This window comes from Chiloscyllium plagiosum, chromosome 7 (assembly GCF_004010195.1).
Source record: "Chiloscyllium plagiosum isolate BGI_BamShark_2017 chromosome 7, ASM401019v2, whole genome shotgun sequence".
Taxonomy (NCBI): domain Eukaryota; kingdom Metazoa; phylum Chordata; class Chondrichthyes; order Orectolobiformes; family Hemiscylliidae; genus Chiloscyllium; species Chiloscyllium plagiosum.
The window spans coordinates 8,952,284-8,977,472 of record NC_057716.1 but is presented as its reverse complement, the minus strand read 5'-3'; the positions used below and the strand labels follow the sequence as shown (position 1 = coordinate 8,977,472).

The 25,189-nt window shown below is 40.2% G+C and overlaps 1 protein-coding gene across 3 annotated transcripts in view; it reads right to left on the bottom strand.

Annotated features, from left to right (window-relative positions):
• kcnh3 (potassium voltage-gated channel, subfamily H (eag-related), member 3) overlaps window positions 1-25,189 on the bottom strand; it is a 664,660-nt gene that overhangs the window by 72,368 nt on the left and 567,103 nt on the right. For all 3 annotated transcript variants that reach the window (XM_043692967.1, XM_043692968.1, XM_043692965.1), the window contains exon 10: window positions 14,383-14,632. In XM_043692967.1, coding sequence (XP_043548902.1) covers window positions 14,383-14,632 — 250 coding nt within the window. The remainder of the gene's footprint in view (window positions 1-14,382; window positions 14,633-25,189) is intronic.

The following is a 25,189-nucleotide window of genomic DNA, read 5'->3' as shown; positions in this document are numbered from 1 at the left end:
CCTACTAGGTAACATCCTCAGTGGGCCTCCGGGCGATTATCAGCATTGCTTTGCCCGGAGGCCCACTGAAGATGTTACCTAGTAGGGTGACGAAATGTCTGGAAATGAGCCTTCCAGCTCAGCACGCAAACCTACATCTAGAACCTTAACCTGAGCTACAAATCTTCTCAAAACTTGCTAAGACTCTTATAGAGTCACACAGCACAGAAACAGGCACTTTAACCAACTCGTCCATCCCAACTAGGTTTCCTAAACCAAACTTGTCCCATTTGTCTGCATTTGGCCCATATTCCTCTAAACCCTTTCTATTCATGTATATATCCAAATGTCTTTTAAATGTTGTATCTGTACCAGCATCTACCACTTGCTCTAGCAGTTAATTCCACATACAAACCACTCTCTGTATGGAAAAGTTGTCCCTCAAGTCCCTTTATGTCTTTCTCCTCTTAAAATTATATATACCCTCTAGTTTTGAACTCCCCTACTCTAGGGAAAAGACCGTTACTATTCACCTTCTTTATGCCCCTCATGATTTTATAAACCACTGTAAGGTCACCTCTCAATCCCCAATGCTCCAGTGAAAAAAGACCCAGTCTTTCCTTATAACACAGACCCTTCATTCCTGGTAAATCTTTTCTGTATTGTCTCCAACTTAGTAATATACTTCCCACAGCAGAGAAACCAGAACTGTACACAGTACTCCAAAGGGCCCTCACCAATACCCTGTACAAAAGCAACATGACGTCCCAACTCCTAAACTCAATGCTCTGTTGAGGAAACTGGACAAATTCCTTTCAGCTAACTGCAGAACCAAGACATTCAAAACAACTATTCAATGGTCATAAAGTCAGTGTGAATGGAATCACCCACTTTAACGACCACATCATTTTATAATCTATTATCATCATGGACAAACAACAGATTAATTCATTTTTGTTTTTGCCTTTTACTTTTTGGACTCACCTCATTTCTAATATGTGAGTATTTGTGTTATGTTTTATTATATTCTCTTGCATTTTAATAGCTAATAAACTCAATTTTTTAAACTCCAGATCACCTGGCTCCTGTTAAACCAAAATATATTTGGACTGGAGAAAGGTATCCATCAGTGGTGGCAGCCATTTTAGATTTACCTTTTTGCAACTAACTAAGAGAGGCGTTGACCGAAGAACAGGAGCCAATTCATCCCTCCTTGTCTGGCTGCATATTGATTTGTGGGAACTCACTCAGAGTTGTAACAAATTGGGTACCTTTACTGGGGACTGGTTGTAATAACCTCATAATGGACAAGGAGTACCTTACATGAGCATTTAAAATGATGCTTTCCCAGCAAATCAAAATCTCTTCGATTTGATTATGCCAGCTTTAATTTAAAATCACACAAAACCAAGTTATAGTCCAACAGGTTTATTTGGAAGTACTAGCTTTCGGAGCACTGAAGTGCTTCCAAATAAACCTGTTAGACTGTAACTTGGTGTTATGTGATTTTTAACTTTGTCCACCCCAGTCCAACACCGGCACCTCCACATCATAGCTTTAGTTTAGGCAGCTCCAATTAATCAAATAAATCAAAGTAAAACACAAATTATTGCTACTTTCAGAAAATTGAACAGCATTATTCATGCTATTTTGTTGTCAGTTAAATATTACACAGTCCTCTCCACTGACCTTACTATGTAAATAGTATGGCACTCACTCCTGAATTCTCGATTGATCCCAAAGTGTCATTCATTCTATTCCAATCTCAGTTAATGCCACATAGTATTCTCAATAGAAAGATAAAATGATGCATCTTGTCTTTCCTGAAAGGATTCAGAAAGGTCAGTCAGGAAGTCGTTCATAGGGGAAACAATGACACTGTATTTGGGATTTTGACCTGCAAGCTTCATTATGGTTTCAATAATTTCAGATGAATGAATTGCTTCCCTTGCTTTTAAACTAAAATGTTCCGTAGCAGCTTTATTCCTAAAGTGAAATGGGAAGCTGATATCAAACCGATTTTTGCTGGGATCTTGATTTTGATAACTTCCTGAGAAAATATTTTTTGTAGTGAGGTATGAGGAATGATTGGATCTATGTTGCGAGGTTTCTTTTCAATTTTATTAGTGGCATCAATTGCTCCTCACTATATTGTGTAGAGTTTAGTGTTATATCTTTACTTTGTATCTCATGAAATGAAATATGGCAACAATGTCAGCTCACTGCTAAATATAAGGCATTAGCAAAGCCACTGTAATAGAGCGTTAGAATCACACAGCATGGAACAGACCCTTCAGTCCAACTCATCCATGCCATCCAGGGTTCCCAAATTAAACTAGCCCCATTTGCCTCCGTTTGGCCCATGTGTCTCTAAACCTTTTCTCTTCATAAATATTTACAAATGTATTTTAAATGTTGTAAGCTGAAATCGTCTTCCATTGAAAAAGACTCAATTTTAGCCTTTAATTTTAAAGGACAGAGTTCTTTGGCCCCTGAATAATATAGGATAGTGAGAAAGTTGGGAAAATGTGGGAGATTCCAGCAAGAAACTGCTTGTCATCGAAAGCAAAAGATCCCATTTTCCAACCAAGTGTTGAATGGCAAGTTGGGATTCTCATCAGTGAGTGGTGAGAGATCTATTTGCATACATTAGCATATGATAACATCTTATTGAAATGTCATTCTACTGTCCTCCCACCAGCTGGATCAAAACTAGGCAGGGCAATTATGAACGTCAGAGAGTGGGCTTGGCAAATTGACACCGCTGCTTGCTACTCCAGCCATTGTGGACACCAGTCACCAACGTTTCAGGCTACACTCCATGGGAAATGACTGCAGGTAACCCCTCATTCATGAACCTTAATATCTGACACACCACATCATCATGGCAAAGGTCCATTACGGTCAGTACTTCAAAGCTGCACTTTAGGGCAGACTGGCACTGTGCACCGGGAAATGCTGCTGCCAGATCAGTTTGCACACAGGGACAAGTGCCCATCTCATGGCCTTAACCAAGGTGCATTTCAAGGCTCAATCTCTTGGTACTCATTCACTTTGCGCCTACTTTGATGGTCTCGCATCCCTGCCCTGCCTTGCCTTACCTTTAAGCATTTGGCCCCCAGCCAGAGCTTAAATGCTCACAGAACTTCTGTTTTGCTGTGTTGCTTAGTGCAGACACAATGATATGATGCTGGGCTCCACTAGATATTGGGGAAAGAGTAGCACTTCCTTAGTCAGGGACACTTTATTGCATGTACATCGTACATTCTCACATCTATCGCTGTTTAAGAACCAAGCAACATAGCTTATCCCATCAAGGGAGAGCTACTCTTTACCTAATACCCAGTGTAGACCTGCTCCAGAGGCGTGTAATTACATCTCTTAACAGGTTAGTTAGAAAAGTAGAGGGAGTACATTAAAAAAAGTGTAATGCAGTCTCAAGTACAATTCCAGTATTGAGTGTACATCAAGTGCGATGTCACTTACTTATGTAACCTAAAGACCAATCTCTTCAAATGTTTCAGCTCTATTTCGTTAAAAAGGCAAGAAAAAAGTATTTTGACTGCAGGGCAGAAATGTGCCTGATTAGTTATGGGCTTGCAATGTGAATTAATCCACACGTATTTCATGTTTAATACTTATTTTGCTATTTGACTTGGAGCTATTTTCATATCACTGGATGAATCATTTGATTATCTAATTTAGAAAGCCAGATTGAAAGTGCATGATTGGCAAGGGTCCAAAATATTTCAGAATTCCTTATGTTCGGGATGAGTACCAGGGCACTTGAAACTAGCAAATTTGTATTGAGAAAACAGAGAGGTAACAAGCAGGAAGATATTGGGCATTTAGCATAACATCTATCAACTAGAAACTTTCTACAATCCATTAAAAATGAGCTTATACCAGGTCACACAAAATATGGTAATGGAATCCGGGCAGACTAAACTAGTTGGAATGTGGAATTGAGGTCACTATCAGGTCAGTCATGACCTTAGTGAATGGCAGAACAGGTTTGATGGGCCAAATGGTTTACCACTGCTCCTAATTCATTTGTTCGTATGTAACGTGGTTTTGTGAAAGGGAAAGTATGTTTAACTAACTTATTAGAACTCTTTGAGGGTTCACCAGGGCACTCAGCTCCAGTTTGCATTACAGCTATAGATCAAACATGAACAAAACAGCTGACCTCCAGAGGTGAAGTGAGATTGACTGCCCCTGATATCAAGATGGTATTTGACTTAGTGGGACATCAAGAAACCCCAGAAAAAGTGGAGTCATAGAGTCATGGGAATCAGGGCTATAGTCATTCCTGGCACATAGGAAGATGGTTGTGGTTGTTGGCGGTCAGTCACCGCAACTCCAGGACAACTTTGCAGGAATTCCTCAGGGTAGTATCCTAGGCTCAATCATCTCTGGTTGCTTCAAAAATGACCTTCCCTCCATCATGAGGTCAGAAGGTGGGGATATTCACTGATGATTACACAATGTTCAGTACCATTGGCAACTCCCCAAATATTGAAACAGCCAATGCCCAAATGCAGCAAGATCTGGACAATATCTGGGCTTAAGCTGACAAATGGCAAATGATCTCCATGGTATTCAAGTCCTAAGCAATGACCATCTCCAATAAGAGACAATTTAATCATCACTGCTTGACATTCAATAGCATTGCCATCACTGAATTCCACCACTAACAACATCCTGTGGTTACCATTGACCAGAACCTAAATTAGATTATCCACATAAATACTGTGGCTACAAATGCAGAGACTAAGAAACCTGCAAAGAGTAACTTCTTGACTCCCTAACACCTGTCCAGCATCTACAAGGACAAGGCAGGAGTGTGTAGAATTACTCCCCATTTGCTTGGATGAAGACGGCTCCAATAGTATTTAAGAAGCAAGCTTGACACCTTCCAGAACAAAGCACTCCACTCGATTAGCACCACATCAACAAATATTCACTTACTTCACCACCGATCGCTTCGAACAGGCAGTTTGTACCATCTAGAAGATGCCATGCAGAAACTCACCAAGTCACCAACTCACTCAACAGCAGCTTCCAAGCCCATGACCACTCCAAACTAAAAGGACAAGGGCAACAGATATATAGGAACACCACCACTTTCAACTTCTCCTCCAAGCCACATAACATCCTGACTTGGAAGGATGTCAACTGTTCTTTCAGTGGCACTGGGAAAACCCTGGAATTCTCTCCCTAATGGCATTGTGGATCTACAAAAAACGCAAATAGATTGCTGTAGTACACCATTCCCTCAAGAACAACTAGGGAAGAGTAATAAATGCTGGCCCAGCCAGTGATGCCCACATTCTGTGAATTAATACAAAAATGTAATAAATGAGCTGGATGAAAGAGACCCACAGATGTGCTGAACTACACAAAATTGATCTCATGGTACAGGGAATTATGTATTAGTCAGATAAAGACTGGCTAACTAACAGGAAGCAGAGCAGCAATAACTGGTACTATTCCAAGTTGGCAGTTGACTGGAGTTCCACAGGGCATGGTGCTGGGATCATAGCCATTTACAATCTGTATCAATGCATGGATGAAGGAACTGCATGTATGGTAGCTAAGTTTGTCAATGACAGCAAGATAGGTAGGAAAGTGAATTGTCAAGAGGAGGTAAAAAGTTCTACAAAGGGAAATAAGGAGGTTAAGTGAAGGAGAAAAATTGAGCAAATGGAGTATAATGTCAGAAAATGTAAAGTAGTCCACTTTGGCAGGAGTACAGTATGATATTTAACTGGAGATTTGAGAAGTCAGCTGTACAAAAGGATTTGGGATTCCTGGTACATAAATCACATAAATACAGCATTCCAGAAGGCACTTGGAATATTGGTGTTTATTGCAAGTGGAATAGAGTACAGAAGCTGGGAAATGTTACTGCAGCTGTAAGGGCCATTATTGAAACCATATCTGTGGTTAGTACTGTGTACAGTTTTGATCTCTTTATTTGAAAAGGACATAATTGCTTCAAAGCAATTCAGGAAGGCTTGCTTCACTGTAGAAGATGAAGGGCTTATCTTGTGGAGTAAAATTGGATAAGTAATGAGCCTTTACCTATTCGAATTGAGAACGATTGGGAGGTGGTCTTTCTGAAACATCTAAGGACCTTAGGAGACTTGACAGGGTGGATGCTAGGAAGGAATGACTTCTTTAAGGTGATGGAGGGGCCTAGAACTAGGGGACACTGTCTAAGAATAAGATAGAGATCAAAATTGTTTATCTCTCAGGTAATTGTTAGTCTGTGGAATTCTCTTCCCCAGAAAATAGTAGAGGTTGAATCACTGAAATTATTCTCGCCTGAATTAGATAGGTTTTTGAGGATTAAGGGAGTCAAAGGTCAAGGGGGTGGAAAAGAAAATGGAGTTGAGACCACAACCAGATCAGCTATAATCTTATTGCATGGAGGGGCAGAATGACCTGCTGCTTCTCCCAAGCCCTATATTCAGAAGACTAACATTACATTAGAAATAAACACTTCAGAGCAATAACTAGAATGTGAATAACACGTATGACATTGTTAAATCCTCTCCAGTCTTTCTCTGGATGCAAGATAGAAGTATTCTCAGGCACCACAAGATTAAGAGTTTAACCATTTCTATGTCCCCTTCAGGACTCATGTAAACACAATCATTGCATGGCGTTAATTGCCAGTGGGTGAATGCACCTTTCCCCTGGAGAATTCAAGTCTCAATCTACGGCCACATTTATATTGAAGTTGGGGTCCTGGAAAACTGAGGGTCGAACAAACATCTATTAATGACATGCTCTGCTGTCTGTCATTAACCTATTTTCTTGCATTACTTCTAATTAAAGTGGTATTGTAATGAGGAATCATCCCATTTAAACTGCAGGCTGATTTCCTAAATAGAAATCAATGCTGTTACAATGAAACTATAAAGATTCAGACTGAATCACATAGGTGTGAATCTAAGGCAGACACAGTCAATGCCAAGTCAGGTATGGCACTGCTGTCAGGTCAGATGGCATTTTCCTCAATGTGACAGTAAAATTCAGAATGTCAGCAGTGCTGAAGGTCACGTTGGAAATTTTTAATCCATGAACAATGCTTAACATGACTGTATGTTCCCTTGGTGGCATACTTGACTCCAAGATGAGCTTCCACCTCATGTTTGTGCCATTGTAAAGTCTACTGATTTCAATCTCAGTGACACTGCCCAACTCCAACTCACCATCATCTCACATCTGCTGCTGAAAGTCTCATCCATGTCTTTCTTTCTGCTAGACTTGGCTACTCTGACACTTTGCTGGCCAGCCTCACATTTTCCATCCACGGTAAACTACACTCATCCAAAACTGCTGCTGTGTCCTTAGTTACATCAAATTTCCTTTCACCTGATGTTGTAACCAGAGTGACTCCTGATTAAGCAAGCCCTGATTTCAAAATTCTCATTTTTGTTTTCAAATCCCATTTTATTTTATTCTGCTTCCCTGAAGTGCCTTGGAATATTTTAAAAGTGCAATATAAATTCAAGTTGTCATTCATTTCCAAACATTTTAGAAAGAATCAATTGTAAATAAAACAACTCAGAGGTTGGAGGTTGAGGCTTTATATTTGTTTCCATATTGTATATAACAATTTCCATCGAAACCAAGTGGAACCAAATCCTCAGAAGTGCCTTTCCAGTAGTTCCAGTCAGGCATTTATCTTTTAAGCATTAATTTTACATAATTTATTGAATTGAAATGTACTTAATTTGCCATTTTGCAAATAAATTCTGGAAAGAAAATTTGCTATTCTAAATATAAATTAATTATGAAGTAAGATGACCTATTTTTCTGTTCCGAGTTATAATGTGGGATAGATAAGGAATGTAAGACCAAAGTAGACCATTCAGCCCATCGATCCAATTTTGCCTTTCAATTCGAACATAGCTTATCTACACTTACACTCCTTTCCTAACAATATGTGGGTAACAGCCCAGTGTTCATGCCCCAAGGCTTGTGCTGCAATAATTTAATCAGTTCTAATTACCCACTCATGCTCCATACACAACCAAAATCTACCAATCTCAGTTTTGGAAATTTCTACTTGGTGTATATATACATGACATTTTAGTGAAGAGATACAGATTTTAACTTCTCTTTCGGGATGTTTTAAGATAATATTCCCAATGTTCTTGATTCTCCTACCAAGGGAAATAGTTAATCAGGTGTGATTTTCATTTTTTCAGGCTAAGTGTGGAGCTGGGTGCACTAAGTGTCCATAAACTCTCTGTTCTCATGGGCTTCAGTGAGATGTTCATCCTACCACATGCCTTGCTAGTGGTGCCCCCCACTTCCCTCCCATTCCTCAGATGCTGCAGCCAATCAGAGATGGAAGCTTTTGGGTTCTCAGACTGCTGTTTGAGTTCTACTCATCAGAGGATCCAACTGTGAAAAGGTAGCCTTTACCTCTGGCTTCTTGTAGGGTGGGTACCATGAGGAGTTGGGGTGGGGCTTAAGTGGGATTGGAGGCAAAGGCAGTGGCTGACTTTCAGTGGTCAGTCCTTTGCCCCCACCCAAGCCAGCAGCCATTCCCAGATTGTGAAAAATGGGGTGCTTCCCCCAATTGGGCAGACAGGTTACCCTGGTTACAAAGATGGGAAGGCCGCCTTTTTCTTGCCTGATGGGAGGGCTGGTAATTGAGGAGATGGTGAATTGAGGCCCAAAGGGGCTACTAATGTAAGGGCTTAATCGCTGGCGAGTTGAGAAAGTCCACAATGTTCATCTTGTCTAGCACTTAAATGTTGACATCACTAGAACGGTTGAGTATCTTTCCATGGCCATTGCACCAAATGATTTCTCTTCATGCAATCTCCCCTGCCATCTCCGAGGAGGAGAAAATAGCACCCTCTGTAACTATCCCATTAAAGTCATTTATATTTCTAAACAGCTCAATTGGATTATCATTCAATCTCCTCAATCAAGGTATACAAGCCAGGTTTATGCAGATTGTATTAATAATTTAACCCTTTAAATCCTGATATCATTCTTTTATGGTGTACCTCAGCCATCACCAATGTGTCTTTCTGAAGCGTAGTACCGGACCTGAAAACTGCACTGTACTGTTCATACCCAGGGGCTGGGATGGCGGGAGAGTGGGGTACAATTGGGCACTGTCCTCTTGCATACCTACCCCATGCTACAAAATTATATGTGGTGGGAGAAGCAAAGACCTTCAATGTTCAACTAGTAGTCACATCAGGTTCACTTTTGGCTCTTTCCTCAGTGAGGCCAACTGTGAAGTCCAACTATCTGCCACTGGACAGGATAAGGGAAGCAAGGGGAGATATCTCCTTTATAGGCTGCACCCAGGGACTTCCCACCCATTCCCCTCCTTAGCCAGCCCTGCCACCTCAGGACCCCCATTTCCCTCCCTGGGCCTGCCAACAGGGCTCCAGCAATAAACATCACATTCCCCTCGATATCCAGGTCTTTGTGAGGTGGGGATGGAGGTTGATCTGTTTTGCAGACTGGACGAGTCCCAGAAAGAACCACCCACATCTCTCTGTGGCGCTGCTGGGTCCAGCAAGCTGCCAACTGCCTGATTGAATGAGAACTTCCAGAAGTGGAAAGATTTGCACCTCAAATGGAGACAGCAGGCCTAGCTCAAGATACTTATGATCCACCACCTGCTAATGCACTATTGGGTAAGTTGCCAGGACAGAAAGAGGTTTCATTCTGATATTTGCATCCAGTTCAGGGGATTTCTGGCTGAGTATAAATTCAGTCCATTACATTGTCGGCACCCCATTTTAAATTTCTTTTTCTCATTTTTGTTGGTGGTACTGTCAACTGAGGTTAGGGTTAGTTGAACTTTGAACAGCTGTGGGTGCTCTAAAAAAGGGAGGAGAACAGACGGAGATGTTATCTATCGGTGACTGGCCTGGAGGATAATGGAACTTAATTACTAATTGCAGGAATGATTCGAGACCATGTGTTGCCATGATTGGAGATGGTAGCTGGTTGGATGTTGAGTTGGTCAATCCAGGGAGAAACTCACTAACCAGCCAACCTACAGAAAATATTAATTAACAAAAAAAAAGGAGAGAGAAAACCACTTCTGGTTTTGGCAGGTATAGAGTGATTTCTGGAAACTCTAAGACAGCGCTTTTTTTAACTCTCTCTAGGTTTCTTCCAGTTAAAGAATTGATGAATGTTCTGAGAAAAGAATGAGTCTGCAAAAAATCAGTGCATAATTCTGGAAGTCTACTGAAGCTGTTCGTACTCACCAGTGACTTTGAAATTAGATCTACAAGCATGCCTGTGAACAATTTATTATCCAAGCATTGTATGAAGACTTGGCATCCATTGTTTGAAATAGTTTAATTGAAGTGGCAAATTACAATTCTTTTGTTTCTCTTTTCAATATATCCCTTAACTGTGTCTGTCAGTCTGTCTGTGTATGAGTGGGGTTACGATCAAAGAGGATTGTGTTTAAATTGAATATTATTTTGATGACCTTGTTGTTTAATTTTGTCCTGTTGAAGTTACAATATTAATAATAAATTGTTAATTTTTATTTAAGTTATAAATGTGGTGTCCAAGATCCTTTATTAATTAGAATCTGGTTAGGAACAACCATGCAAATTTTGAGGGTCATTGAATATTTTAATTTCACCATCTTGCAAATCCAGTCATACTAAGGCTGATTTGGTTTGGCTTGCTTTCCATGCCCATAACAGTAATCCAGTTGGAGCCTGTCCAACTAAAGTCAACTTACTGTCCAGCCTGTCTGAGAAAATGGTCAACAGTCCATGAGTTGTGCTTAACCAGAGTCATGGAATTAGGCCCTAATTTTAAAAAAACTCAGATTTGTCTTTCCTAGATCTAAACTGGGCGATCTCACACCTTCGTCCTTTGAACTCCTGGGATTAATTCATGTTCTTTGCATCTGATTCAGGTAGTTTTGAAACTTCATCTTTCCTACTCATTGAAATGTTCGTAGCCAGGGATAAGCTTGTTGTTAAGTAGCTATATGCTGAGCAGGGGATGTAAAATCATGACAGGCTAGAATGAGTGTGCACTACCTAAAGCAAGTTCATAACATTTGCAAGGGAGCTGCACTATGACTGGAGTAGATGTAAAAAAAAATCCACAACTTATATGGACATAGATTTGGGAGAAGGAAGACATTGACATGCATGACAAATAGGGGGCTCCATGATTTTCTATCCTGCACAGAGGGCTCTGATTCTGGAGTTAAAGAGGATGATGTAATTTGCTCTCAGGGATTAAAACAAATGGCAGTAGACAGCCATATGTTCAGTGTCAAGAGTCTTAATTTAAGGACTTGGATGCAGTCCTACAAGAAAGTCAATGACCTCACACAAGTGGTCACAGTCTGTAGCTTCCATGTGCTACCAACTTCACACCACAGCCCCTATCACTTACTTACTAAATATTTTCATCAATCCTGTTTCATGCGTGATAATCAAAAAATTAGCAGTGATGCTAACCTTACAACCACAAGTCACAGCTGACACACAGTGCTAAACCTCCCTCTCCCTTGCAGGGCAAAATGGCTCTATCAGAGGAGGCAGCACCTCACTAGTGAATGAATGCCGTACCAACATGTCCTAACCCCAATGGAAGAGATGATGGAGTAGCAATTACTGAGGTTATATCCAGCAGTGAGGCTGAAACCAATAAGGATGCCAATATCCTCCAACTTAATTTTCCTTCTCATATCCTAACTGCCCCTCAAACCACTCCCTCTTCTGATATAGGAGCTGCAGATGATGTAGGAATTCATCATCTGCACAGAGGCTTTCTCTGCCTCTGTGCACCACAACTCTACTCTTATGTCTTTCCTCTTTCAGAGACCTGATAACTGCAATAAAGACAACTGTTCGGAACTGTGAAGAAACACTGTCATATTGCACTTCACCAATTCAGATTGTCAATTGCATCCACTTTGAGGATAGTACAGTGTCAGGATCTGCTCATAGCGAGACTGTGTGCATTGAGATATTTGGAGCCAGACAGCGGAACAGGAGAGTGCAGCTGTTGGCTTGCCAAACAGTGACTAAGATAAATGGTTGGTCTACAGAAAAATGCTGATGGGGATGCATACTGAAATGCTTGGTGTATTGGCAGGCCAGCCAGACAGTCTATGGATAATATGAAGTAATGTGGAGGGCTTAGGTACTAATAAGGCTTTGTGAGGAGCTTGGTGCCCATCCTTTCTAGATTGGAAGTGCTGACCAATGCCAATAACATATTTGCTGACTAGAAGCCACCTTTCTGCTATGGACCAACATTTTGACAATCTTAAATATTTTTTTCCGGAATTTAACTACTGCTTGGCCACATTTCTTTCAAGATAACACTCTGAAGATTTGGAGGCTATTTGCGTCTCTGTGTGTTTTTGTGCAGGAAAGTTGCACATGGTTTAAATGTTCTCTTGGTTTTACATTTTTGTTGAGTCTGTTTTATTTGCAATAAACCTGTTCTTTATTTGTTACAAAAAGAACCTAACAGATTTATTTCTGATACACAGCTATTTACAACCTGATCAATGATAAATATCAATATAAAATAATTGTCAATGTCACCTTTTTAAATTCAAACATTGTTGTGACCAAGAGTGGAACAAGAAAATGAATCAGTTCACTCCTGTGAACTTGGTCATAAGAATATGGATTTTCAGAAAGTATCTGAAATGTAAGATTGAGCTGTAGACTTAAGTTGAAAGTTCGCCTTCAATTTTAGATAATGAGACTGCTATAGAGATTAAATTGAGGAATGTATATATTTTTTAAAAATCTGTACATATTTAAATGCGAAACTCAATGCAGAAACTCTATTTTAAAAGGATTTGTGCATTTACTTTTCTCTCAAATTCTTCTCCTTTCCTGTGTTAAACTATCCGGATCCATGGGTGGTGCTCACCTTCCACTAGCACACCCAAATCTTGACATAGTTTTGGCACCATATTTGATGGATGGAATATTAAAGCTGAGTTAAATCCAGTCTTCATCTAGTGGACAGATCTATGACATTCTGCAAGATTGTCATCAATCCTTACTTTCCCCTCCAAGTAATTCATGGTAGCCTACATTGCAGTTTGGCTGAATATTTTTGATTTATTCTGGCCTGTATGTCTCAATTCCACACCATTATTACTTATTCGAGAGAGAAGTTTGTTTTCTTTCACATCACTGGAGACTTGGATGTGATGGGGAAACAAGGCCCATGTTCTCCTTCAGGTGAACTTAAAAGATGCCATGTTATTATTCCATACAAAAGCAGGGTGGTTAGTCCAACATCTTTCCTTTATTCAGCATCACTAAGGCAGATTATGTTGCTATTTATCTCATGACTGTTTGTACCATCTTGCTTTGTGCAGACTGAGTGCCACATTTAAAAACATTAGAAATTGGAGCTGAGGTAGCTCTCTCTGTCATTAAATAAGATATAGCTAATTTTTTTTTAACTTACTTCCATGTTCTTGCTCTATCCCAATAACATTTGAGCCAAAAATCCATCAATGACTGAACAGCCATAGCTTTCTAGAGAATCCCAAGCATTCATAATCATTAGAGTAGAATTTGTGACACAATTACGTTTGCACTACTTAAGCACCTTTCCTGCTGTCTGAACCTCACACACAGGCTTATTTAAGAAGCAAAACTGAACATGGTACTCTACTTCGGGCCTTATATAATAGTAATAAGACATCTTTATTCTTATACACAATCTCTTTATCAGAAAAGGCAACACATTATCTGCTGTCCGAATTGCTGGTCACCTGCACATTGACTTGCTGTAATTATGGAAGGGCGATTTAAATGCCAACATTTTCAGCCACATATTATAGAAGAAATTGTGCTTTTCTATGTTGTCCTGCAAAGTAGGTAACTTCATATTTCTCCACATCTGCCTGCTACATTTTTGCTCACTGTTGGAACCTCTCCACATCTGTTTGCAACTTCTTTAGCTTCTCTCCACTACTTATTTTCCGACTTCAGTTAATATCATCGGGAAACTTGAATACATTTAACTTAGTCCTCTCATCTAAGCAATGGATTTAAATTGCAAAAATAGTTGAGGCCCTATTGCTGTTGCCCATTAGTCATAGTGTTCCACTACAAAATGACTCATTTCTCTCTGTTTCTGTCCGTTAACCAATCCTCAAACTGTGCTCATTTGTTATACCTCATTTCTACAAGTCCTGAATTGATGGCATCACCTCTTTTGTGACACTTTATTGAATTCGTTTTGCAAATTTAAATTCACTGCATCCATCGATTCCTCTTATCTTTCTGATTTTTAGTTAGCACTAGAGGGATGTGGGTTTAACAGCGACCATCAAGTAAGCTATGACAGGCAGGAATGAGTATCAAAGGCAAAACAGTGCTCACTCACCTAGAATAGCCAACACAGTGTTGTCCTTCAGGACCTCCATGGAACCTGAGCAGACAAAGTAGATAGCCTGTAAGGCATCGCCCTGACGGATGAGGTATTCCCCTGGAGCACAGAAAGAAGTTTTGATGCTTAAGGAGAGGGATCGAAGGCACCCACGGCTAGCAGATTCAAATATTGGCAGCTGAAGGATTTCTTTGTTCAAATGCATTGCAATGTCCGCTCGCAGTTCATCAGGAAAATCTTTCAGAAGCTGGAATGAGGACAACATATTACATGATTAAAACTGGCATGGAATAAAAGCATGTTTCCTGGTAAGATGGTAATAATTGTTTTTCAGTAAAGTTACCTGAGCATGCAGGTGCTATCACTACTCATCCTTTCTTTTATTCCCTTCCTTATGCCATAAAACTAGGATGAAATTGTAAAAAGGCCTCTAGCTATAAAGCAAACTGGAGAGGATTGAAAGGTAGAAAGAACTGGCATGATGGGTTGAATGGCCTCTTTCTGCACTGTAACAATTATTTCTGATTCTGATTCTGTGATGGAAACGTGAAAATACAAGTGCAACTGGTGATATTAATCAATATCACAAAATATTTTTGAGAAGAGAAAGGCCCCAAATCATATATTATGTGCTGTAAGTATACCAGTTCTGTTAAGTAAAACAGCTTAGATATGTATGACAGTGGCAGACATTTCTACAAGCTGATAAATTGTTCCCAATCATGTTTAGTTCTTTATCCATACATTTAGCCAACTGTTTTTAACTCAAGTAAAGGACGATGTTCCATCTGCAGATAAAACTGCTTATCTGAAGTGATAGATGGAATAAGTCTGCTGAATATTTATTTTCTCTTTGCAATGTGCAGCAATACATAAGGTCAAATATTACACACGGGAGAAAAATACAGATAGCCAAAATATAACTCATTCAATATTCCTGAAATTCAAAACCTAAGTTGCAGTATTCCTACAGGATATGTTCAACACATTCACCACACATAGCTGTTTAAGCTACATATGTATTTGTAGGTTTCATTTCTGCAACACATTAAATTCTGTCTACAGTGAAATATAGACTAAGTGTGAAAAATGAGGTGACCTATTTTCAGACCACTTACTGAAACCAGGCATAATAGCTTTGGGGTTTAGTATTTTGAATAGTGAATGTTGAGAATATGCTTTATCATAAATCTATGCTCTATCATGCTGGAACACAGCATGTTGATATAAGTATCACTGAAATAGAGACCAAACAGAGAGTAAATGACCCATGTGGCAGCTACTGAAATGGTAGATTTACTGGATTACGTTGTGTAGAAGTTAAATAACTTGCTTCTATTGCATTTTTTTGATGGAAAGATCACACTTCTCAAAGATGTGATCATTACTTTTTTTCTGAATACTACCAAATAAGTTACTTAAAAATAAATGATGTATTGACATATAACAGTTGCACTCATTGAACATGGTCTTATTCGATCAGCCTGTGAATTACACACTCACATGGCAACATGAAAATTAAGATTCTACTGCTATCTCAATAATACTTTTTTTAAAAAACAGTAAAATAATAGAAAAAGGAGTAATGTCATTTTTTTTAAAAAGCACTTTAACTTTTTTTATTGCACTGTAAAGCATATTGTCCTGGGGGGGGCGGGGGGGAGAGGGGGGAGGTGTTGGTTAGCTCAGACGGCTGGTTTGCGATGCAGAGTGATGCCAATAGCAGGGGTTCAATTCCTACATTGAATGAGATTATCATGAAAGATTCTCCTTCTCAACCTCTCCCCTCACCTGAGGCATGGTGACCGTCAGGTTAAACTACCACCCGTCATCTTTCCCTCCTTCTAATGGGAGAACAGCCCTATGGTCTAGTAAGACAACGGCAATGTTATTTTATATCTTCCATGGCTTTATAACTAACCAACTGATATCAGACCTGAATAAGAAGCAATTTTTCTTAGGCTAGTAAATTCTGTGTCAATTCTAAGTCCCAGGTGTAAATTCAATGTTTTGTCAGACATAGAAGGTGGAATCCTATAAAAACCTGAGTGATGTGGACTAGGGTATGAAATGTGGCAGAGTTGGGTGAAACGTCCAGTGAGGACTATCTCAACCTTAGGAGCAAAACACTGCAACCTTTGTGCAGTTGCTGAATGCTGACACGAGTTTCTCTCTAGAGAGCATTAAAGAACATTTATAGATATAGAATATACCTCATTAATATGTAACTTTGTTTATGTATTATACATATATACATATATATATTTGTTTTATATATAAAATTCTCAACATGGATGTCAGAACTGGTACATGGTAACATCAGCTCAATACTGGCTGTGACCCACCCTCATGATGCTCAGCACCAAACTGCACCTCAGGGCACGATCCACAGGCACCAGCCATATGCGCCCCTTGTCCACGGACACTGACATCTGATATCTGCTAACCATCGGGGCACCTGTTCAATCCATTCGCAGGACATTGAGGAAGCTCAGATCTGCACTCCATGGCATACTGGCAACTAGCGTCACATCTCAGAGCTGCTCACTTGCTGTCTAATGCTTGGTCACCTGGACATTTGCAGTATCTCTGCCTTGCATTGCCTTGTCAGTTAGGGCAGTCATATCTAACCAGCCAACTTTCCTTGCTGGTCATTAGTTCTCAGTCAAAGGGGTATATAACTCACAGTGCAGCAATATTATGCGACATCTATCTGGTCGGCATGGATGAGTTGGACCGCAGAGTCTATTTCTGTTCTGTGCATCTCTATGACTGTAAATACCATTGGGTCTCACTATTGAAATAACAACAATGGCCAAAAACTTTATGTTACTGTAAATTCAACTCATTCAGTAACTAGCTTTACATGGGGTGTGAAATTGTCATGCAAATAGTGAGGAGAAACTTCTCGAAATGCATTACGTGTGCTGGTTTGCCTTCATTTAACAGCATTGACCTCAAGAGCTACTGTAACTTCAACTGAATTGAAGAAACAAAAATAAAAATAAAAAACATTTACCCCCAGTTTAATACAAAAATAAAACTCCACAAAGAGTGGCACTGTTTGGCCTTGTGGAATAGCAGAATCTACATGGCCTTTACAAAACCGGTGAGAATCAATTTTTATGCTAATAAACACTGTTGCTGCAATAGACTGACATCAGAAGGAGATCAAAAAGAGTTCATTATTCAAAGTCAGACAGGATGAATTCATAGCACTGTGTGTTTTAAAATGTTTGTGAGTTTATTGATGAAAAAGAAGTTATTCCATTTGCACATTTCAACAGCACTATCTCTGAAGTAAATAATTTTACCCAATTGTAGGAAGCCAATGTGATAGCAAATAAAATAGGCTTGAGGCATCCCATTGTGAAAATTGGTCAACCAGACACTCCATGTGTCCCTCGACACCAGAAATAATTCACACTGTTATAGGTTTCCACTTTCTCTCAGTAAGTGTTTTGGTATGAATTCTAGAACATAAATTTAAGCATAAATCCTTCCTTCGACCTTACTGGACCTTTACGTATACTCTCGCTTGAAATTTAGGGCAATAAATTGACTTTTTATTCTTCACTTTGTCTTCAGTGCAAAAATTTTTGCCATCTGCCTTTGTTTACTATCTTTTTAGTTTTAATTTTTCGCTCCTTCCTTTACAATCTTGCATACTGAGATTGAATGGAAACTTCAAAGTTGTCCCCATTCTTCATTACATCTGCTCAAGGTTACTATGTTAATTCCATTAACATCACCACAAAAAAAGTCAGGAGTATGAAAATCAATCATCCTGATGTTTGGCAGGGTGGGGCGGGGGGCACGTCTCATACCCATTTGACTCCATACTTTCTCACACTATTCAATATTCCAGACCTCTATTAGGAACCTAGCAGCACATCCTGATACTTAGAACTCCTTCCTAACATACTGATACTATAGGTCATATACTAGGATGCCTCTCACTGCTTCCTATGTCTTCTGCTATTTAGCTATGCTGGACTTGATCTAAAACACTGACTCATAGTCAATGACATTCTGCTCTCTCCCTTGCTGTAGATGATCACCCACAATAAGAGAGAAAGCTGGAGCATTTGCAGAGGCCCACAAAAAATGCATTCTCTCAGCACCCTGGAGGTGATGGTTCCTAGTTGCAAGACCATCAACATCTCAGACCTAGAAACAACTGGTGGAACTGGAAGACATTGTGGATGACTATTATACCTTCATCAGTAACTCCACACTCTCATTCTGAGAAGTGTCATGAAATGGAAACGGACATCAAAATGAGCATGACCTTCTGATTTCCTCTCCCAAACCTCTTTCCTTTACCCCGATCCATCCATTATGTTTTTGTAGTTTGAGATAGCCGGGAAATGTTAACTGTTCAGATCCCAGAGGCACATTGAGAGGCTTAAAAGAAGTGGAAGATATCTCAGAAGACGAATGGCCTAAGCCTCACCTTCAGTTACTGCCATTGTGTGTACATCAGAGGATACTTTCATTGAATGTACATTAGAGGATGCTGCCATTATGTATACATTAGAGAATTCTGTCACTGGGTGCACATTAGAGAGTACTACAATTGGATGTACATTACAGGAGATTGCCACTGGGTATATTTTGGAAGATATACAATTAGGTTGTTCATCAGAGAATATTGTGACAAGGTGTACATTAGAGGATACCAGCACTGCATGTAGACAGCAGGTCAACGTTAACATTCAAGCCTTTCCAAACACAGAGTAGCTATCGACCTTGCCTGTAATTTTATTCTTTTCCTTGCTGCATTAATAATGTAACTTACACTGTATTTGGAGGCTACTTTCATTTTTTAAATGAAATTATTACTCTATTTTCTATGTAATCACCCACCAATTTGATTAGACTGAAGGTAACATTATAAAGTGATAATTACATATAATGGGCTACATGTTCAAGCCAATTGAAAACGAAAGGGCAGTAACTCAGTTTTTTCTATTTATGGGAATCCATAAATATTAGTTCTCATGCAATTTTGTTCTTTAGTACATTAATAAATATAATTACAACTGCAATTTTAATATGCAACATGTAATAATGGAAAGCAAATAACAATAACCAGAATATGAGAACACCTTTCTGTCTTGCCTTTGCTGTCTAAGGAAACATAGGGCATCCTGTAACAATGCTTTTCAAAGAGGGTAGAAGTAGCAAGGTATTCGTTGGGGCCTGGAACTACAAGTCAGTACTTTCTATGATTAATGTACAGTTGCTCAGCATTCTGGAACAGGGCCTTGTATTTAGATAACTTACGCAGATATTTATAAAGGTCAGTCCAATTATTTCATAACATGTCATTATCAGAAACGAAACATTCGAGCTCTTTCAAAAGGGTGAGCACTGTGTAGGCGTGAATCTTGTTGGAATAGGGAATGCTTGCATATTCAACTGAATGGGAGAGTCTCTGAACAATCATTGACTAAAGCTCATTAGAATATCATGAATGGAACTATATAAATGCAGTTATTTTTCATTATTCATCTTCCATTCAATTTAACATATAACTTAAAAAGTTAACATGACCTGCCATGTACATCCAATGCCTTCAGTACCTGACCTGAAGTTATGAGCGTTACCATTTTAAAAAGTAAAATATGATTAATCTGCTTACTGCCATTTCCTAAATTATAAATGTCCTAATACTGGGGCCAACATTTAGGCTGGAATGGTAATTACAAAAAGATATGAGATACACTTTAAGTGAGATTTAATGGTTGTGGGGTGAAAGTTGGAGTGTGCAGGTCTGGGCTTGCCAGGATATTAAGTTCACTAACTTTTCATCTTTCCATGTGTCCCACTTTTGGAACTGCTTCTATACTGTTTCCTTTGCTGAAGGATATCCTACTTCCTAATAACAGAGTCCATCGGTTCACCTAAATCACTATTAGTCAACCCTGAAAAATGTTTCAATCAGCAACATAAAACATTGTGAACTTTAGGCTCTGTGCATTGAATTAGCTGCATCCTTCCTAGTTTAATTGGATGAATAGCTACTAAAGAATTGTGAATAGAATATTATTGATATCGATGGCTATTACTGAATTAACATGGTGGATAACAACAGGAATAAAGTTGGGAACTCATCGTCATCTTCAGTCTGCCCAAAAGTAATTGAATTGACTTGCCATAAAAGGTGGGGTTAAAAAAGGAAAATATTTCCTTAAGTGCTCCAGGAGAATAAGTATTGAAAGTGATGGAGTATGAAATTAATAAAAATTGTCAGCTATTGTAGCTACCTATATTATTAAAAGCTTTGAAATGCATCCATAGTACACAAACTCTGAGTCCACTTTCCAATCAAACATATCAATAGAGATTGAGAATCTTCTATGTCATTAAAATACTTTTTCTACATGAGCACAGGAAGCACATTCTTAAAACAAAAACAAAACATTGTATTTATTTGCAGACATAATAAGATGTCACAAAGTGCTTTGCAGGAACTTTTACTTGCCTTATTAAGTAAAATCAGCTAACAAGCTACCATAAGATGTTATTAGGGCTGGTTACCACAAAATTGGTCAAAGAGGATAGTTTTAAAAACATCCTAAAAGAGGAGAGACAGGTAATGAGTTGTAAAGGTTTACGGAGGAAATTCCTGAATTAGGATCCAATCTGTGATTTCTAATTCTGGCTGGCTGAAGTCCTGGAAACTGCATCATATAATCTCCAGCTTCCATTTCCCACCCCTGATCCACTCAGGCTTTAACATCCTTTTTTTATATAACTAGCAAACGAAAGTATTTCAATCATGTACAAACATACCAACAAGGGGTAGGCCATTCCGTTTCTTGGCGGAAGTGTGTACTGCAGATGCTGAAGATTAGAGTGGTGTTGGAAAAGTACAGCAGGTCAGGCAGCATCCAAGGAGCAGGAAAATCGATATTTCGGGCAAAGCCCTTCAGTTTCTTGGGCCTGCTCTGCTTTTTAATAAGATCATGACTGATCTGATCGTGACTTCAACACATCTTCCCTCTTACCCCTCATAACCTTTCACCCCCATGCAAACCGAGAATCTTTGCCTTAAAACTATTCAAAGACACTGCTTCCATCACCTATTGACAAAGGAAGTTTCAAAGACTCATAACCCTCTGACAGAAAAAAACAATTCCTTGCCTCTGCCTTAAATGGGTAACTCCTGATTTTAAATGGTGATATGTACTATTGGATTATCCCACAAGAGGAAACATCCTTTCCACACCCTGTTAAGCCCCCTCAGGATCTTATATGTTTCAGTCAATTCACTGTTTGCCTAAACTCCAGTATCACAGGCCTAACCTATCCAACCTTTCCTCATTACACAATCTGCCAATTCTAGGTGCTAATTGAACAAACCTTCTCTGAACTGCTTCCATTGTATTTACATCCTTTCTTGTATAAAATCACCACAAATGTGGTCTCACTAGTACTCTGTATAATTGAAGCATAACCAAAATAACTCCACAGAAGCTGGCATTCCATCACTATGTCACCCTTTATTTACACATGAACAGTCTTTGACTTCAGTACTGGGCCTTCAGAGTCAGCTATCAAGGTGTGAGTATCTCTGACACTCTTTTTAAGCTGTCAGCCAGGGCTCCCTGATTGGATCAGGTTAACAACTGCAAACAGGGAACTCATATTCTATGAGGTCCAGCTGGCTGACCTCATTACAATCACTACAATAACCATCTATTTTTGTATTTGATTCCCTTCACAATAAATGACAACATTCATTTTGATAGAATTAGCTTTCCTAATTACCTGCTGTGTCTGCATACTAGCCTTTTGCAATTCATAGTCAAAAAGTGTGGTGCTGGAAAAGCACAGCCAGTCAGGCAGCATCCGAGGAGCAGAAGAGTTGATGTTTCCAAAATAAGCTCTTCATCAGGAATTCATACACTAGATCACATACATCCCTCTGCATTTTAGAAATCTGCAACTTCTTACCATTTAGATTGTATGTTCTTTTTGAATTTTTCCTTCCAAAATGGACAACTTCACCTTTTTCCATATTATACTCCATTTGCCATACTTTTGCCCCTCACTTAACGTATGTAAAATCTATACAGAACTCCATGGTGGCCATTGCTGGCTATGAACTCATGACCCCAAACTTTCAGCCCAACCCCACAAATTGGCAAGCCCTGTCATCTCGGAAGCATTTCATTTCTTGTGGTTAGGGTGTACCAATAGGATACATGACTGCACTCATTCATTTTCAATGAATTTTAATTTTTTGATTTGAAATTATGCACAATGCATTGCAAGTTCTAGATGAAATTAACATGTCTGATCTTTGATCTAAGATTTCTGAAAGCAATATTATCATAGGATAATCTACTAATGACTGATTGATTAATTAATTTACTGATAGACTTGTAAAATAGGGCTCTGTGTTTGGCAACTCAACAATTTGAGTAATCATAAAATGTAAACTGTGTGTTTGAACTGCCCTCTCTGTTCAAACAGGTTCAGAAAGTTCTCATCATTAATGAGTAACCTAGACATGTGAGTCACCTCAGCAATTACTATTGCTTATGCAAAATCATTGAACTAAGCTAATAACAGCAACAATGGTTGATGGTCCAGATTTAAGGGGATATCTCAGCAAGATTTTGGATTGGGTCAGAAATGTGTGCCAATAATTAACTTAGGATATATAAACCTGCTAGGTAAATGGAAAATGAATTTTGAATTGTTCTGGCAAAATTGATTGGAATCATTGGGCTGAATTTTTCCAATGCTATAGAATTGACTTTGTACGTGATTGAGGGAGGTTGGAACTTTGATAGAATTGCATTAGGTTGCCTCTGATGTACTTATATCTGGTTGCTCAGGGACACTCTGCTGTGTCAGGAATCCTTCAATGCAGTGACTTCACAGCAGGTGGTCTGAGATGTGAAACTTTGGATCCCAGCATTAACTCATAGGACTTGGTCCTCCACAAACAGAAGCTACTTCTGGGAGAGCGATGACTCCAGCAATTTCATACCTGCTGTACTTGCAGCTGCTGCTGTCCTTATGAAGGCACCATCGTGACAATATGGGCTTTTCTGCTATAGGCCTCTGAGCAGCAGCCATACAGTAAGCATGGTTAAAGGCACCACCTATCGCGCTGAATGGATCACAGTCACTGTTCCTAATTGGACAGCGTTACCTTCTTTGCTGCCTCCAGGGCATTAAAACTTACCTAACAAAGTTTGATCAATTAAGTCAGCTATCCAAAATCTTCATGGGGTCAAATGAAGAGGACGTTTAACAATCAGATGTAGGGTTAGAAGACAAGGAGATGGTATGGGGCTTGAGCAGGTCAACATAATTCTAATAGGAACTCACACTTGTCGACTTAAAGAACAAGGAGAAAGTGAGGGCTGCAGATGCTGGGGATCAGAGCTTAAAAATTGTGTTGCTGGAAAAGCGCAGCAGGTCAGGAAGCATCAAAGGAGAAGGAGAATCGACGTTTCGGGCTTAAGCCCTTCTTCAGGAATGAGGAGGGTGTGCCAAGCAGGCTAAGATAAAAGTTAGGGAGGAGGGATTTGGGGGAGGGGCATTGGGTATGCAATAGGTGGAAGGAGGTTAAGGTGAGGGTGATAGGCGGAGAGAGGATTGGGGCGGAGAGGTCGGGAAGAAGATTGCAGGTCAAGAAGGCGGTGCTGAGTCTGATTGTTGGGACTGAGATAAGGTGGGGGGAGGGGAAATGAGGAAGCTGGAGAAATCTGCATTCATTCCTTGTGGATGGAGGGTTCCTAGGCGGAGGATTAGTCGCTCTTCCTCCAGGCGTCGTGTTGCCATGGTCTAGCGATGGAGGAGGCCAAGGACCTGCATGTCCTTGGCGGAGTGGGAGGGGGAGTTAAAGTGTTCAGCCACGGGGCGGTTGGGTTGGTTGGTGCGGGTGTCCCAGAGGTGTTCTCTGAAACGTTCCGAAGTAGGGGGCCTGTCTCCCCAATGTATAGGAGGCCACATCGGGTGCAGCGGATGCAGTAGATGATGTGTGTGGAGGTGCCGGTGAATTTCTGATGGATATTGAAGGATCCCTTGGGGCTTTGGAGGGAAGTGAGGGGGGAGGTGTGGGTGCAAGTTTTGCATTTTTTGCAGTTGCAGGGGAAGGCGCCGAGAGTGGAGGTTGGGTTGGTGGGGGGTGTGGATCTGACAAGGGAGTCGCAGAGGCAGTGGTCTTTGCGGAACGCTGACATGAAGTGAAAATCATGGAGGAGGTGAAGGGCGTGGGTGGTGTCCCGAACATAGGTGGGGAATTCTTGGACTAAGGGAGACAGGACTGTGTCAAGGTATGCAAAAGTGAGTTTGGTGTGGCAGGAGCAGGCTGAGACAATGGGTCGGCCGGGGCAGTCAGGTTTTTGGATTTTGGGCAGGAGGTAGAAACGGGCGGTGCGGGGTTGTGGGACTATAAGGTTGGAGGTGGTGGATGGGAGATCCCCTAAGGTGATGAGGTTATGAATGGTCTGGGAAATTATGGTTTGGTAGTGAGAGGTGGGGTCATGGTCAAGGTGGCAGTAGGAGGAGGTGTCTGCGAGCTGGCGTTTAGCCTCAGCGGTGTAAAGATCGATGCGCCAAATTACCACCGTGCCTCCCTTGTCTTTAGACAGGTGATCTACTGCCCCCTTGACCATGACCCCACCTCCCACCACCAAACCATCATCTCTCAGACCATCCATAACCTTATCACCTCAGGGGATCTCCCATCCACCGCCTCCAACCTCATAGTCCCACAAGCCTGCACCGCCCATTTCTACCTCCTGCCCAAAATCCACAAACCTGACTGCCCCGG